At 41.1% G+C, this 17,719-nt stretch overlaps 1 protein-coding gene across 1 annotated transcript in view; it reads left to right on the top strand.

Annotated features, from left to right (window-relative positions):
- Positions 1–3,576: 3,576 nt before the first annotated feature.
- Positions 3,577–17,719, top strand: part of CPD (carboxypeptidase D) — an 80,198-nt gene continuing 66,055 nt past the window's right edge. Inside the window, exons 1-2 of the mRNA XM_064583205.1 lie at positions 3,577–4,369; positions 10,047–10,294. Coding sequence (XP_064439275.1) covers positions 3,633–4,369; positions 10,047–10,294 — 985 coding nt within the window. The 5' untranslated portion in view covers positions 3,577–3,632. The remainder of the gene's footprint in view (positions 4,370–10,046; positions 10,295–17,719) is intronic.

Raw genomic sequence — 17,719 nt, 5'->3', positions numbered from 1 at the left:
CACATCATGATCCCAGGCTCCTGGGATCGAGCCCCGCATCCGGCTCCCTGCTCGGTGGGAAGCCTGCTTCTCCCTCTCCCACTCCCCCTGGTTGTGCTCCCTCTCTCGCTGTGTCTCTCTCTGTCAAATAAATAAATAAAATCTTTAAAAAAAAAAGAATTTATAAAAAAAAATCACTATAGTGGCATCATGATTGGGCAACAGCATTTCTATGCCCTAGAAACAGGCCTAACTAAAATTACCTAACCAAGGTAAATTTTTTTTTTAGCTTGCAATATGCAAAGTATGACATAAATATTATACATGTATTATTTAATTATCAGAAAACGGAAATAACTTTCCCAAGTTAAAACAGCTAGGAAATGGTTGATCTAGGATTTCAACTTGATTCACGATCTGATGGTATTGGTGAAAATTTCTCTGACTCATCACAATTAGTTGCCTTTTCCTGTGTTCCAACAGCAGGGGTTTTGTTGTTGTTTGTTTTTAGTTCACTACACAAAAGCAGATTTATTACAGAGATTAAACATATAGACTCTGAAGCCAGATTCCCTGGGTTTGAGCCCTAGATCTGTGGCTTGCCAGCTGCGAGACCTTGTACCTCAGTCTTTTTATCTTTGAAATGGGAATGATAATAGTACTTACTTCAGGATGGTTATGAGGATTAAATGCATCAGCCAACAGAAAGGGTTTAGCATAGTGTCTTTGCATAGCTCCAGCCCTAGGGACACATCCTGTCCTATGTTCTATCTCCCTCACTAGACTCTGGCCTCCTGGGAGAGGGGAATCTCTCATTCATCTTCCAATCCTCCTGCGCCCAGCGAGGCAGACCTTTCACTAGAGTGGGTGCTCCATAAACATCTATCAAACTGAATTTGTAAGTCTATGGGTGTTCACGCCAGACAATGTGACGTTTACAAGTTCATGGTCTATGCTGTGCTTCAGTTACCTTTATGTCTTTTAAAGAAAGTGGTTACCAAAGCAACAAAGCCATCCAACAGCTCTGCCTTGTTTTGAAAAGTCTGGGTCTTTACTGCTCTGCTTCTGTGAACAGGAAGCCTTTTCACCTTCAAGCTTTTCCTAAGTTCCTTCACCTGTGAGGCCAACACTTTCTTTGTGGGGGAGGAGGAAAGGGACACCTGTCACAAGGTTCAAGACTTCTCCGGGACAGCTAGAGGTATGTAGCTGGAGATTTCCCCTCCAGTGAGCAGTGACCGGGGTCAGGTTTCACTTCTAACCCCTGGCACCGCGTACATGCTTAGACCGGAGGCTCCAGACCTGAAAGAGGTCTGAGGATTCCTGGGACACCTCTGGCTCGAGTTACATCACAGTGTTTCACTGCCCTCCAGCTTGTTTGTTTACATTTCAAGGCTGCCTCGCTAGGTGAGGCTATGGGAGTGAGGTGGCAGGAAGAGGTTTCAAAGGAGAGTGAAAATGGTAGAAAAGGAAATATTTGATTAGAGGTTAACATGTCCCCTGGGGCTTCTTCGATTTGGATGATTGTAAAAGTGCATCGGGTAAAGATTAAGCACTCCCCAGGGGGCAGTGGTCTCTGCTCCGAGTGGGGACTTCTGCTCCTGATGAGTTGCAGCTGCTGTGTATGCTGTGGACTAAACCAAACGGGGCGTGGAGGAGAAAGAGGCATTCACAGCACCAATCACAGTGACTGTGCTAAACTCATCATCTTCACCTAAGCCTGAGTTTCTTCTGTCTTGTATCTTGGTGAACACTTGCAAGTTGCTTAGGCTGTAACTTGGAATCAGCCTACAATCCTCTCTCTCTGCCACCAGCTCCTGTATACTTTCTCTCCTGAACATCTTTCAAATCCATTTCCTTCTCTCCGCTTCCCCTGGCATCACCTTTGAAGGTTAAGAGTTTTATCATGTCTTCTTGGATTATAGCTTCCTGATGGTTTTCTCGGTCTCAAGTCTTAGGCCTTCCACTCCATTCGCTATGTTACTGTCAAGGGGATTTTTCAAAATTAAAATCCATCCAGTTTAAAATCCATCAGTGGCTCTCCATGGTCTTCTGTATTAAATGCTCCCCAAAGCTGGGCTTGTGAGGCTTTTCGGGTTCTGGTCCTGCTTCTCTGGCTTGTGTCCTATCAGGTCACCTCCATATCTGTGAGTACCTTCACATCAGTAATCTTGATCTGCATGCAGTCCTCAGAACATGCAGTATTTGCTCTCAAGCCTGGCAGCTTGCTGTGCTTGCTCCTCCTTCTGCCCAGAATTCCTCCTCTCCCCTTCAGCTTCTCTTCTCCTTTTCTCCTCCTCAGGTTGAATGAGGTTTCCCACGCCTGAATATCTCTATCACAGACTGTATCTGATCTCTATCTTACCAGCATCTGGCTCTGACATACAGTAGTTGCTCAATAAATATTTGACAGAGAAATGAATTAACTCTTTACTAGTCATATTAGGGTTCAATCATAGTTCAAAGAAGGGGCCTTGAAATGCCTGGCTCTGAAAGAAGGAAATACCATAAGTCATTACAATTATGTTGTTAGATGGGTAAAATTTCACACTTGATAAAAGAATTGTGAGGTTTTGTGTTTCTTCAAGCTAAAGTGACTGAAGCTTATTTTAAAAACCAGTTTAAAAGGCTTCATCTCTAGATTATAAAGACCGTATTTGCCAGCTTTGACACAACATTGAGGAGTTCAGGAATTATACTCACCAGGCAAGTGTTTCCAGAAACGTCATACCTGCTGCTTTGAGAATGTCATTTTCAGGCCACAGTTAAACAAATAACTCTCTCGGGAGAGTTGTGAGGTGAGAAAGTGAACATGAAATCTGCCGACAGAGGGCTGAGACCAGCACACACAAGAATTAGTGGCCGTGAAATAACATATATACATTATTATACAGCAACACAAAGGGAGCCTACTACATAGCAGATCTCTGCTAAACATAAAGGAGGCACCTTCGTTCAACACAGAAACTAAAAGCTGGAATGGACTGCCTTGTGAGGAGAGCTTCGAGTGCCCCAGTGTCCCACGGCCTTCGGTGGCTTGCAGGGCGCTGGGCTCAAGCCAAGTCAGGGCGGCTCCAGTGGAAAAGGCGTAGGGTGGAAAGGGCTAAGGCGTCCTTTGGCTCTTTCAAGGTAGATTCTTTCGAATCTTTTGATTTTTTTTTTAAATTTTACTGGAGTTCTTTGATTCTTTGGAACCTTTGGAACCTTTCGATTCTTTTTTGATTCTCGATTCTAAGCGTTAAAGAGCAGCGGGGGAAAGCTGCAACAAAGATGGGAAGGGAGTTGGTAAGAGTACTCAGAGAAAAGTGGGTGAGAATTTAACGGGTAAGCCATAAAGGAGAGATTGGGCGAGTAGAGAAAAAGCAGAGCAAACGCAGAAGAGGAAACGGGGAGGAGGGAAAGAGAGGGAGAGGAACCCTCGGGAAGGAAGAGAGTGACCAAACTCGTCCGGGACAGGAGGAAGGCACGCCCAGAGGGAGCTGCTTCTTTAAGGAGAGCCCCGCCCCCTGCGTGTCGCCGCAGCAGGCCCGTCCACGATTGGCTGCGGCCGGAAGGCGGGAGGGGGGTTGCTAGGTGCGCAGGGGATCCGGCGGGCCCCCTCCTCCCGGAGCGCGGAGCCGCGGGAGCGGAGCCGGGGTTAGCGGCGCTGCTGGAAGATGGCGAGTGGCCGCGACGCGCGGCCGCCCTGGCGGCCGGGGAGCCTCCCGCTCCTGCTGTGCCTGCTGCTGCTGTTGCTGCGGAACCCGGCCCGGGCAGCGCACATCAAGAAGGCGGAGGCGACGACAACGACGACGAGCGCAGGCGCCGAGGCGGACGAGGGCCAGTTCAATCGCTACTACCACGAAGAGGAGCTGGGCTCGGCGCTGAGGGAGGCTGCGGCCGCGGGGCCCCCGGGCCTGGCCCGCCTCTTCAGCATCGGCAGCTCGGTGGAGGGTCGGCCGCTGTGGGTGCTGCGCCTCACGGCCGGCCTGGGGCCGCCGTCTCCTGACAGCGACTCGGGCCCCGACGCGGAGGGGCCGCTCCTGCCCGGCCGACCGCAGGTGAAGCTAGTGGGCAACATGCACGGCGACGAGACCGTGTCGCGCCAGGTGCTGATCTACCTAGCCCGCGAGCTGGCTGCTGGCTACCGCCGCGGGGATCCGCGCATCGTCCGCCTGCTCAACACCACCGACGTGTACGTGCTGCCTAGCCTCAACCCCGACGGCTTTGAGCGCGCCCGGGAGGGCGACTGCGGCCTCAGCGATAGTGGCCCCCCCGGGACCAGCGGTCGCGACAACAGCCGCGGCCGTGACCTCAACCGCAGCTTCCCCGACCAGTTCAGCACTGGCGAGCCACCAGCCCTGGACGACGTGCCCGAGGTGCGTGCCCTCATGGACTGGATCCGCAGGAACAAGTGAGTGTCCTAACCCCCCGCCCATCCACGTGAGCCTGGCCTAAGGGACGGGGGTCGTGAAGGTGGAAGGCGACACCCCATAACCGGGACAGGGCCCAGGCCGCTTAGTCTCTTGTCCCGCTAATAGTCCAAGAAGCACTGCCTAGAGGCTGTCATCTGTTCAACGGATGCAAAGAGCTGTTTGGCTAGAAGCGAGACTTCTTTCCGACATTCTCGTCCCTATTGTCACAGGACCATAGAACATGAGCAATAGAAGAGAACTTAAGGATAGCTTAGGTCAGCTCACTCATTTTATAGATCAGCTGTCAATACTGCTATTATTACTGTAGGCACGGTGCTAAGTAAGCTCTTTCTCTGGACTGCATGACCTGTCTCACTTTATGTTGGCCACAACCTCATGAAACAGACATCATTAATATCCCTGTTTTGCATATAGGGGAAATTAAGGGTCAGAGTGGTTAAATAATGTACACAGTAGGGAGTGTAGCTGGGACTTAGATGCTGCAATCTGACTCTTTGTCAGTGCTCTTAACAGCTACAGAGGGAGGCTGTAACCCATTAATGATAAATGACACTCCCTGGGTCTTGGTTATTTGATGGAAACTGGTTCTCTTCCAGTCTTTATTCTGACTCAGCTAGGGAGCATATGGCTACGGCTGGAGAACTTGCACAGAGCTGGTACTTTCATCCCTGCTTCATTTTAGATTCTCTAAAAGGTTTCTGTTGCCATTTGTGCACTTTATTAGTGGGCCAGGGCTGAATGGCTAATTATCGCATTTAGTACACACCTTAAGTGTTATTAAGCATTATGTGGGATGTAAAAAATTAAAAGCAATAGGACCTCAAGAAATTGATGTATAACAAGAGAATATCATAAATATCTGTGAGGTGTGTTTATGTACCCAGTTAAACTTTAGGAGTTGTTCCTACTGGCAAAATATGTGTGGGCTGCAATAATACAGATCATCTCTGTGGAAGAGGTAGAACTTGAATGGCGTTTCGAGGATTTTCAGCAAAAAGGAGGAGGGGAGGAATAAAAGAACAGAGAACTTACTCCAGATGGAATAGTGTCTGAAGTGAGCATGTACTAGTTCCCTTTTCAAGCATCGGCTTTACCAGCATATCCCCATTTTTGTGTCTTTCATAAGGCTTGCGAGGCAATAGTTAATCTTTCCATCTGGATTTGAAGATTTCTAAGTGACAGATACAATAAAAGTAATAATGAACAGAGAAGTTTCTCTGTGGGACTTGGGATCACCTCTTCTATAAGATTTCAATACATATAGCAGACCTAGAAAATTCATAGGCATTATTGACAACCCTAGATTTTTTTTTATTTCCACCTTTCACTTTACTCTTCCTTTTGAGATCCCTTGTAGATATTTAATTTTACATATATATTCTGGGAAGATTTTTTTTTTTCTTGTAAAGATAACCATGTCATGATCTCTGAACATTTGTCTAAGAAACATGACTTTAATGTATATCTTGCTGTCAGAAGCTATGATGGCCAGGGCTTTTCTGAGATGATATATCGAATGCACTGTTTACATTGCTTAAATGAAAATGCCCTGTCATGACCCTTGCAGGGATATAAATTCCGTGACTAGATTTTTCTCTTCAGTATTAGTTCTGTGGTGACCAGAAATGAAAATGAGCTTTGCCTTGGTGCAAGTCACCTTGAGGCTGCATCAAAAGCCTTAAACTTTAAATGTGGAACCAAAAATTTGCTCTCTGGTTAACGTTTTCATATCACAGTATTTAATTATTATAAGTTTTGGTTTGGGCTTGTGACAATTTTAAAAGTTAATCTGGGTTTGTTGTCATTACACAAAAAGTCATTTTGTTCCGTGGCTATGGACTATCCCAATCTGAACCAACCACGTTTCAAAAATGTAATTCTAATAAGGGAAAGTAGGTGACTATATAGGGTGAAAAGTACATCCATCCATCCTCAGTTTTCACAAATTAACTCAAAATGCATATTCTTTAATGATAAATTAATAACAAAGGACACTGATATGTGAATAAAATGAGAAGCACAAGCATACACACAATTTGAGATTGATGCCTAGAGTCAGCTCCATGAATAGGAAATTTAAGAACTGCACACATTAGTCTGTATGGGAAAGTTACCTTTTTCAGTGTATTTTCTGAAATCATTTGAGTAATTTCTGGATATGCAGTTCACCCAGCTATATTAGAAATAGATTTTTGTTGCTATTTTGGGTAGGTAAGAATTTAAGACTTAGTTCCTTCTGCTTAGGAAAGTGAATTTTATTTTCTTTGTTTCACTTTATACTTCATCCAGTGGGTGCCTCTGTATTATTGATAATTGACACATACTTGGGAAAATATACAAGATTTTAACCCCATCATTAAAATAAAGATTTTATAGTTTTCTTGGCCCCCATTTTTGGCACACTAGGCTTCTTTAATTAAATGTATTTGCTTAGACTTAATAGGAGATTAGCATATAAATGATTTTTTGGTATGTTGGTGGAAAGCATTACCATATTGCTGGGGGTGGGTACAAACTACTATTGAGGGGCTTGTATTATATCTTTAGTTTCCTGAATCTTTAGAATTTAGTTTATCAGACTCAAGTTCTCATAATTTTTATTTATCTTTTATTTTTATTTATTTTTAAATTTATTTTAGAGAGAGAGAAAATGCGGGAGGGGAGGGGCAGAGGGAGAGGGAGAGAGAGCTGGACGCGGGGCTCGATCCCATGACCCTGAGATCATGACCTGAGCCAAAATCAAGAGTCAGACACTTAACCCACCTAACCACCCAGGCGCCCCTCAAGTTCTCATAATTTTTAAAAGTTATTTATAGGGTTATCTGGAGAGCATAATAGAGTTAACTTAGAGATTAACTTTTTTATATCTATAAATCTTGTTTATAATATTTATAATATATTTAGCAGGTACCTTAAATCTTATGCAAGGAATAATATATGATCCTGAAGTATGAGGAACATTTAAAAGAACTGATTTGAATGAAAACAGTAAGGGGCGCCTGGGTGGCTCAGTCGTTAAGCGTCTGCCTTCAGCTCAGGTCATGATCCCAGGGTCCTGGGATAGAGCCCCGCATGGGGCTCCCTGCTCGGCGGGGAGCCTGCTTCTCCCTCTCCCACTCCCCCTGCTTGTGTTCCCTCTCTCGCTGTGTCTCTCTCTGTCAAATAGATAAATAAAATCTTAAATAAAAAAAAAAACAATAAAATACCTTTCAAATAAAATTGGATTGACATGCAAAGTTGGTTTGATAAAGACTAAAAACGATAAACTTATAGCGACTGTAATAGGTATCACTTTGTCTTGAAATCCTTGTAAGAGTGGCATTCATACTTTTAAGACTACATAAGTAAAGTAAGGAAAATCTAACAGTTGAATTTTATCACTCAAGTAGATTGCAAATATTTTGTTTTTCTAAAAGTATTTCATTAGGCCATTTTAATATTTCTGAGAAGCATTGCAAGCAATGCCAGACAAAGTGAAAACAGCATTTAGTCGAGAATCTCGGACTTTAAAGTTTTAATTGAAAATATACAATTAAAAAAAAAGAAAATACACAAAGTAGCATGCTTCACTTATTTAGAATATGCAGTTATCCATTTTATTTTACTAGAATATGAGTGCCTGTGGGCATTTTTATGTTTGTTTGTTCCCTGGCGTATTCCTTAGTGCCTAGAACATTTGGCACATAGTTGACACTTAAGAAAATTTGTTGCTGAATGGAACTAGGCTAGCCTTCTTGTAACTTTCCCAAAATCAGAAGGGGGAGAGAAAAGTACTTCAATTACTTTAGGCATACAAATCAGAAGTAAATTGATAATACCTTAGCAGTGAGGGCCAGATGGGTAGAATGGAGTTAGAATTTCTGTATCATTCTATCACCCAAGAGCTAGCACTGGTAGTGGGGAAAAAATGAAAGTCTGAAGGCAGTGATTCCCGAAGTAGGATGCTAGATATCTCCAAAGGAGTGGACATTTGTTGAGCAGAGGATATACAGCAGTTGTTGTGCTGGAAGGTGTCGTACGTGTATTAATTTTTATAACAACCCTGGGAAGCAGGTAGCATTAATCCCCATTTTACAGATGAGAGAGAAACGGGTTCAATGAATTTAGAGGCAGTAACTTCTTCCTGATCATATTTTATTACTGGCGATATCATACTTATTACTGAGCAATATCATATTTATTACTGGTGACATCATATTTATTACTGAGTGACAGCTCTGGGAGACTGAATGTTCTTGCCCATATTTGCCTGACTCCAAAGCCTGAGCTATTGCTGCTCCACCAAATGGCATTCTCTGGTGTCTGGAAGATTGCTAATTATAATTATATATGTTAGTTTTTTAACTAGTCTCTTTTCATACTCTATTCTAGTATTTAATCACTGTTTTTATTGGCTAAGTTCTATCTTCTGATGAACGGATTCTGTGTTACAAGTAATTTTCACTTTTTGATATTCCCTGGGATGGTACTGATCACACTTAAAATAACCTTTCAAATTAGACATACTATAGGTTTAAGTTTCTTTGAAACATATAGAAAGAAACATTATACATAACCCCCTTTAGAGTTTCTGTATGTCAGTTCATTTCAGCCACAAAAAGGCAGAAGCAAGAAAATCCAATTTAGAGTGCAAAGAGGAAAGTGTTTAATCTGTAGTCACAGTAATAGTTTGAACTGTTCCATGAGGGAAAGATGTATAAATAGGACTTCAGCATGTTTTTGCCTTTAGCTTTCACCATAAAAGGAGTTCTTCAGTATTTCTGTATCTATAAATTTCACCAAATTATAAATTGGTTCGCTTAGAAGTAGAAACATAAAAAAAAAAAAAAATGTTTCTTTTATGGGAGCGGGCCCTGTCTCCATGTCAGTTTATTTTTTAATGGACCAATCAGAAACCTTGGGCTTAGAAAGAGAGCTGCTTCTATGGTGATGCACTGAAGGACTAATCTTCTCTGTGCTATATTGTTTTTCTCTGAAAGCAGCTCACTGTATCAGGTTCTCCCCACCCCCAGTCTTGTCAACTGCAGCTTCTCTCTTGAAAATGTGAATTTAGTATATTGTGAAACTGGAGTCAGGCAAAACACATCCTGTTTTAAATTAGACTCCCTACCTTAAATATTTTGGAATAGTAAATATAAAAAATCATGGAAGTTATTAACCTAACTCACATATTCAACATGTATTTATACAGGCCATGTTTTCTGCGATGTTAACATGTTATGAAATACAAGTATTAGGTTGAACTATATGAAATTGTCGCTTTTGTAGTCAAAATGTGACTGAGCACTGGCAAGTTCATATTGTTCAACCTAACACATATATTTGAATTCCCTGAATAAGATGTCTCCTGGAATGTTAATTTATACTGTTATTCAGCTACTTTTTCAATGATGGGAAAATTCTTTAAAGTTACTTAAGGTTAACTTAAATTGCAAAAACTGTTTGCCTGAAATTTGTTCAACTGATGATGCTTTCTTTCCTTTTCTTTTGTTGTTGTTCTGCTTCCAGTAGCTGATAGTGTTGTCTTCTAAGTCTCTAAGAGATACCTGAGTTCATTTATGAAAGATGTAGAATTTTTAAATACATGGCATTTTCTGTGCTTGTTTTTTTTTTTTTTTTTTTTTTTAGTGATATGTGCTTTGGTTGTTTTCAAAGGTTTGTGCTTTCTGGAAATCTGCATGGTGGCTCCGTGGTAGCAAGCTATCCTTTTGATGACTCTCCAGAACATAAGGCCACTGGAATCTATAGCAAAACCTCAGATGATGAAGTCTTTAAATACTTGGCAAAAGCCTATGCATCAAACCATCCCATAATGAGAACTGGTGCCCCTCATTGTCCAGGAGATGAAGATGAGACTTTCAAAGATGGGATCACAAACGGCGCACATTGGTATGATGTGGAAGGTATGGAAAGCCCTGAATTTGCAATATTTTCCTCTTTGTTCATTTGGCTTTTCTTTTTTCTTTTCTTTTCTTTTCTTTCTCCCTTCCTCCCTTCCTCCCTTTCATTAGGTAAGCTCTGTGCCCAGTGTGGGGCTTGAACTCACTACCCCCTACCCCCACTGAGGTAAAGAGTCACATGCTGTACTGACTGAGCCAGGCAGGTGCCTCTCATTTAGCTTTCTTATGAATACTCTGAGTGGAAAAGAGGAAACTTTGAGGAATTCTAATTTTTAAAAATCTTTATTTTGAAATTTTCAAACCCACAGTACAATTAAGACTACACAAAGGCCGGGTGCCTGGGTGGCTCAGTCGTTAAGCGACTGCCTTCGGCTCAGGTCATGATCCCAGAGTCCTGGGATCGAGCCCCACATCGGGCTCCCTGCTCGGCAGGAAGCCTGCTTCCCCCTCTCCCACTCCCCCTGCTTGTGTTCCCTCTCTCGCTGTGTCTCTCTCTGTCAAAAATAAATAAATAAAAATAAATCTTTAAAAAAAGACTACACAAAGGCCTATATATCCTTCATTTAAATTCACCAACGGTTATCTTACCCTAAGTGCTCCACCTCTCCCGTCCCTTCCTCCCCACACATTTCTCTTTTGCCAAACCATCCAAAAGTAGGTTGCAGATTCCTTAATACTTCACCTCTAAGTACCTCAGCATGTATTTTCCAAGTATGGGAACATTTTTGTGTACAACCATATACTGTTGCCCTAACTGAGAGATCAACAGTAATTCAGGACTACCATCCTACATTCTATTACTCAAATTTCCTTTATTATTCCTCAGATTTCCTTTATAGCTCCTTTTCTTTCAGATCAGATCCAATCAAAGTTCAAGCATTGCATTTGGCCCTTGTGCTTTTGTGGTTTCCCCAATGTAGAACCGTCATATCAATACTCTCTTTTCTTAAGAGAGTAAGTGAACTCGTCAAAGTGAATCCTTTGCTGAGTTCAGGCCAGTTGTCCTACAGAACATCCCATATTCTGGATCCTGGTCAAATTTTCCAGCAAGACTCCTATAGAACACATCACATCACATCAGGATGCACCTAAAGTGCATGTGCCATGTGGCCATGGTAGACATCTTAGTTAATGGGATGACCATCAGTTCTCTCCCTTTTATATAATGGCATGGTTTCCTTTTATATTTTAATCTGTGGGGTGATCGTGGAATTTTTTTTTTTAATTGGTTGAACACACACACACACACACATATATAACATGAAATTTGTTATTTTGACCATTTTTAAGTATAGAATTAAGTGGCATTCATTTCATTCACGGTGTTGTGCACCCATGTCCCCACTGCCTACTTAGAAAACTTTTTCAACATCCCAAACTTGGTAACCATTAAGCCAGAATTCTCCATTCCCTTCCAGTCTACTCTCTATCTCTGTGGATTTGCCTATTCTAGATATTTCATAGAACTGGAATCACATAATGTTTGTCCTGCATCTGGCTTATTTCACTTAGCCTGATGTTTTTAAGGTTCATGCAATCTGTAGCATATATCAGCACTTCATTGCTTTTTATGATGGAGAAATATTCCATTGTATGTATATACTGCATTTTGTTTATCCATTCACCTATTGACAGGCACTGGATTGTTTTCACTTTTTGGCTGTTGCAAGTAATGCTGCTATGAACATTGGTGTACAAATATCTGTTTAAGTCCTTGTTTTTGGGGCGCCTGGGTGGTGCAGTCGGTTGAACGGCTGACTCTTGGTTTGGGCTCAGATCGTATTTCAGGCTTGTCAGATTGACCCTGCGCTCAGTACAGTGGGCTTAGGACTCTCTCTCCCTTCCCCACTTCTCCTCCCCCCTCCATTCATGCTCTCTCTTTCTCTCTAAAATAAAGAAATCTTAAAAAAACAAAATCCTTGGGGCACCTGGGTGGCTCAGTTGGTTAAGCAGCTGCTTTCCGCTCAGGTCATGATCCCAGGGTCCTGGGATCGAGCCCCGCGTCGGGCTCCCTGCTCTGCGGGGAGCCTGCTTCTCCTTCTCCCTCTGCCTGCCTCTCTGCCTACTTGTGCTCTCTCTGTCTCTCTGTCAAATAAATAAATAAAATATTAAAAAAAAAAATCCTTGTTTTCATACCTTTTGGATATGTACTCAGGAGTGGCATTGTTGGATCATAAGGTAATTTTCTATTTAGTTTTAAAGAACCACCAAATTGTTTACCCCAGTGGCTGTACCATTTTACATTCCCACCAGTAATACATAAGGGTTCTCATTTTCCACAGAATATTATTTTTAAAAGAGTCATTAAGTAGGTTTGTTTACCTTTTCTTTTTAAATGTTATATAAACAGCTGTTGTGCTTTTTAAACTTTTGATGTCCTTTTAATAATAACTTTTTTGATTTTATGCAGCCTTAGACTAATTAAGACTAAGCAGAAGGAAGAAGTTAATTCATGGAAATGTCATCTGTATAAACTTGTTCTCCTGTTAGAATCTGCCGCTGGTGAAATGCCTTAGCCCTTCCTTACTTTTTTACTGGCAGTTAATTACATTATAAAGTGTCTTATGACATTTCTTTTAATGTGCCTTTATTTAAATCTTTGAATTATTCTTTTTTTTTTTTTAAGATTTTATTTATTTATTTGAGAGAGAGAATGAGATAGAGAGCATGAGAGGGGGAAGGGTCAGAGAGAGAGGCAGACTCCCTGCTGAGCAGGGAGCCCGACGTGGGACTCGATCCCGGGACTCCAGGATCATGACCTGAGCCGAAGGCAGTCGCTTAACCAACTGAGCCATCCAGGCGCCCAAATCTTTGAATTTTTCTTTGACTTTATGTGTCAAGCACTGTTTACCCAAAATGAGTCCTAAGTTTCAGGACTTGATACTTTTGAGAATTTTTTGATTCCCCTATAGTTTCTACCAATATTTCTTGTATGTAACAAACATCCACAAGAGGTTTAAAATAATTAGAAGCCATTTCTGCCCATAACAACTAGAGGTGATTTGAAAATCATTTATTTTCTTTTGTAGATAAGGGACATACTTTGATGTTTAATCCCATTTCAGTCTTCAGCAAACATTTAATAAAACCTGACTTCATGAACTAATGGTTTTGTGATGTAGTCAAGTTGCTTCATTAATTGGAGATATTATTTAAGATAATGAATTAAAAATAATTTACTTTTCTTTTTTTGGAGAAAATTGTAAACAGAAAGTAATTTTTTGACGATTAAAGAAGGTAAATCTATGTTATACTATTAAAAAAATAGGGTGCTGCCTTCACAGTAAGATTATTTGGTTAAACCAGATACCAGATTTTTTGATTCTTCAAACATCTGAAGAAGCTACATTTTGCTGCTGCCATTATTATTGTTTTTATGAACGTCAACTTTTCTCCTTTTCTAGCTGGATGGTCAGACATATTTTCTGTTATTTCTACAACTAGCTTATATCTCTTCCTGCCCCAGCAATATTGAGCAGTTTTAAGAGTTTCAACAGGGCAGATTCACTTTGTTTATCTTATGTAGGACTGCAGTGAGTAAGATATTGTAAAACCTTGTGACTAGGCATGTACTCAGACCCGGATGTCCTGGAGTAATTTGACGCTTTATGTGATGTATTTACAAATTCTAGCTCAAAGTAGTATATACTTTTAGAGCTAAAAGTGAATATATTGATCTATTTCAACCCTTTTGCTTTATAGGAAATCAGGACCCTGGAGAGGAAATAACTTGTACAATATCATTTATTCCTTTAGCAAATATTTACTGAGCCTCTGCCACATCCCATATACTGGGTTAGGTGATGGGAGCAAAAAGGTGGGAGCAAAATAGGAACAATTCCCGCTCTCAAGGATCAGACAGTGTATTAGAAGTATGGGATATGGAGTGATCTGGCCCCACCATGTTCATGTTGGTTACCAGGGTTGACTGAGCATATCTAGCTGCCTATGTGGGTGGGCCTTGCTTCTCTCAACATGTTTCTCAAACCTGCAGGATCCCTCTAGGGAATGACTCTCCTAATAAGGCCTCTGAATGAATAGTCATGCTCTGCTACTAAAGCCTCCTATTGTGAGAGCCTAAACTGAACTTATTCATGGAGCAGGCCTTCTTTTTTTTTAACCACAATGTACTGATTTGTATGCCTTTTGTCTACCATTCTTTTTTTCTTTCTTCACAGTTAAGGAGACATAATAATCATCTGATGGTTTAATATGTTTATTCCAAAGCTAATTTAATGAAACTGAGTGGTAGTTTTAGGTCAACTTTTTTTTTTTTTTTTTAAGATTTTATTTATTTATTTGAGACAGAGAGAATGAGAGAGACAGAGAGCACATGAGAGGGGGGAAGGTCAGAGGGAGGAGCAGACTCCCTGCAGAGCAGGGAGCCTGATGCGGGACTCGATCCCAGGACTCCAGGATCATGACCTGAGCTGAAGGCAGTCGCTTAACCAACTGAGCCACCCAGGCGCCCCTTTAGGTCAACTTTTAAGAATTGCCTTCTTTTAACTTACAAAATACTAAAAAGGACAAGTAACCCCACGCCACCTATAATTGAAATTATATGATCAAAAGTCACAATTTGATATAATTTTTAGAAGCTTACTTAGGCAGAATGCTGTTATATTTTTTTCTTGCAGCTAGAAGAACTCTGGAAGGCAGTGTAGCATAGTGCCTAAGGGCAGAGCTTTGGAATCCTGCTGCCTTGAGTTTGAATCCCCACTCTGCTGTTGACTAGAAGCATGTGTGTGGGTGTGTGTGTGTGAGAGAGAGAGAGAGACAGAGACAGAGGGGGAGAAAGAAAGAGAAGCTTGGGCAAGTGAAGTAATTTCTCTGGGACTCATTTCCCACATATATAAAAGGAAGACAAATACTATCTACCTCATAGGATTGTGAGGCCCAGGTGAGAATGGATGTCAAGCACTTAGCCTAGCAGCTGACACCATGGCCACTTATCTGGTGGAATTTAAACTTCAGGAGGGGTGCGCCCGGGTGGCTCAGTTGTTAGTTGTCTGCCTTCTGTTCAGGTCATGATCCTGGGGTCCTGGGATCGAGCCCCACATTGGGCTCCCTGCTTAGCGGGAAGCTTGCTTCTCCCTCTCCCACTTCCCCTGCTTGTGTTCCTTCTCTTGCTGTGTCTCTCTCTGTCAAATAAATAAATAAAATCTTAAAAAAACCCCAAAACTTCAGGAGGGCAAGAACTTGATTTATTCATTTTTCAGTTTTCTGTTTCTAGCACATAGAACTGTGCCTGGTCTATAGAAGGTAAACAATAAGCCTTTTTTGAATTTTGAATAAATGAATTGTTGCCATCTGAGAAATGAGTACACAGTTATTTAAAATCTTAGATGATCTTTAGACAAGATAATCTTACAAAAATTTATAAAAATATTCCTCCTAATTTTATTCATACTCTGAGAAAATAAGTTGTCTTACTGATAGATCTAAGATCAGTATTTTTCAAACTTTTTTTTTTTTAAAGATTTATTTATTTATTTGAGAGAGAGAGAGAGAGCATGAGTGGGAGGGGCAGAGGGGGAGTGAGAGAGAGAGAGAATCCGAAGCAGACTTCACGCTTGGAGCATGGAGCCCCACAAGGGGATTGATCTCACCACCCCGAGATTACCACCTTAGCGGAAACCAAGAGTTGGATGCTTAACCAACTGTGCCATCCCAGGCGTCCTGAAACTTCTTTTTTTTTATTGTAATCTACAATGTAAAATACCTTTCAGTAATTTAAATACATTTTGTATTTGTGTGTACATAAAACTGAAACAATTTCATGAAATAGTACTTTGTGATGTATTCTGGTATTTTTTTTTCTAGGCTCTACTAGTTCATTAAACAAAAAATGCTTATCTGAACCTACTTATATATCTCACAGTCCACTAATGGGTCATGACCTACAGTTTATTTATTTATTTTTTTAGATTTTATTTATTTGACAAAGAGAGACACAGCGAGAGAGGAAACACAAGCAGGGGGAATGGGAGAGTGAGAAGCAGGCTTCCCGTGGAGCAGGGAGCCCGATGCGGGGCTCGATCCCAGGACCCTGGGATCATGACCTGAGCCGAAGACAGAGGCTTAACGACTGAGCCACCCAGGTGCCCTATGACCCACAGTTTAAAAGTACAGTTTTTGTTCACTCTTGGTAAAATTGATTTATTTTCAAATTCTAAGTAAGAACAAAACACCTTATAAATTGTGTGTAGTAACTTACTATTTAGGCTTTTTATTTTGTCCTGTCTTGTTACGTCAGCCATTTCCAGTAAGGACTGAGCCATATGTATGTATCTGAGATGACCTACTTTTAGACTGTTTTCCTTATATGAATGAGTACTGAGATAAGAAATTGGTCAGAAATATTGTCAGGCCTGTGTGTTGTTCATGTGAGTCTATGTGTTCTCTAGTTAGGTCAGCTGCCATAGGCTTAAACTTACATCTTTTTAAACCACTGCTAACTTGGGGCTGAGTCTTTTCAAACTGGTAATTATGAGTTTTTTTTCTCCTTTGGAAGAAGAAAATTTTCTGTGAATTTATCAAACTTTCTTCCTTCTCCTTTTATACTTTATTTGAACCTTTTCCCCCTTCTCCTTTTATGGGCAAAGAGTTATAAAATGTGACCAGATAGCATATAATGTAACTAATTCAGTTTTTTTGTGAGAATAAACGTCTTTGATCACGTGGGCAGGTATTCTCTGCATAAAGTGGAGGTCAGACTGAGCAGCACTAATGTGCTCTAAATATATTGAGGTGTATTTGGCTTGAGGTAGATGGTTGCCGGAAAGGGGAAAGCATGGGGAAAATAATTACCAAATTGTTTTGAACAGCATGAAAGGTTATATTTGGTCCAAGAATGAACTGAAAAGCTTATTCTTGAGGGGCATATTCTGTGTCATTGAATAGGGTATTATGGTGAGGACATGGAGAAAAAGGAACCCTGGTACAGAGTTGGTGGGAATACAAGCTGGCGCAGCCATTGTTGACAACAGTATGGAGGTTCCTCAGAATATTAAAAATAGAAATACCATATGATCCAATAATTCCACTATTGGGTATTTACCCAAAGAAAATAAAAACACTAATTTGGAAAGATACATGATATGCATCCCTATGTTTATTGCAGTATTATTTACAATAGCCAAGAGATGGAAGTAACCTAAGTATCCATCAATAGACAAATGGATAAGGAAGATGTGATGTGTATACACACACACACACGTATATACACATTATATACGTATACACACACACAAATATGTGTGTATATGTATACACAATGGAATATTACACAGCGTTAAAAGGGATGCAGTTGTGCCATTTGAGACAACATGGATGGAAGGTGTTATACTCAGTGAAATAAGTCAGACTGAGAAAGACAAATAGCATATGATTTCACCCATAAGTAATCTCTAAACAAACGAATGAATG

The sequence above is a fragment of the Mirounga angustirostris genome, unplaced genomic scaffold (assembly GCF_029215605.1).
Source record: "Mirounga angustirostris isolate CCGP_5_RB_7025 unplaced genomic scaffold, mMirAng1.0.hap1 SCAF_17, whole genome shotgun sequence".
Lineage (NCBI taxonomy): Eukaryota > Metazoa > Chordata > Mammalia > Carnivora > Phocidae > Mirounga > Mirounga angustirostris.
The sequence above is the reverse complement of the archived record's forward strand: the minus strand, read 5'-3'. Positions and strand labels throughout refer to the sequence as shown.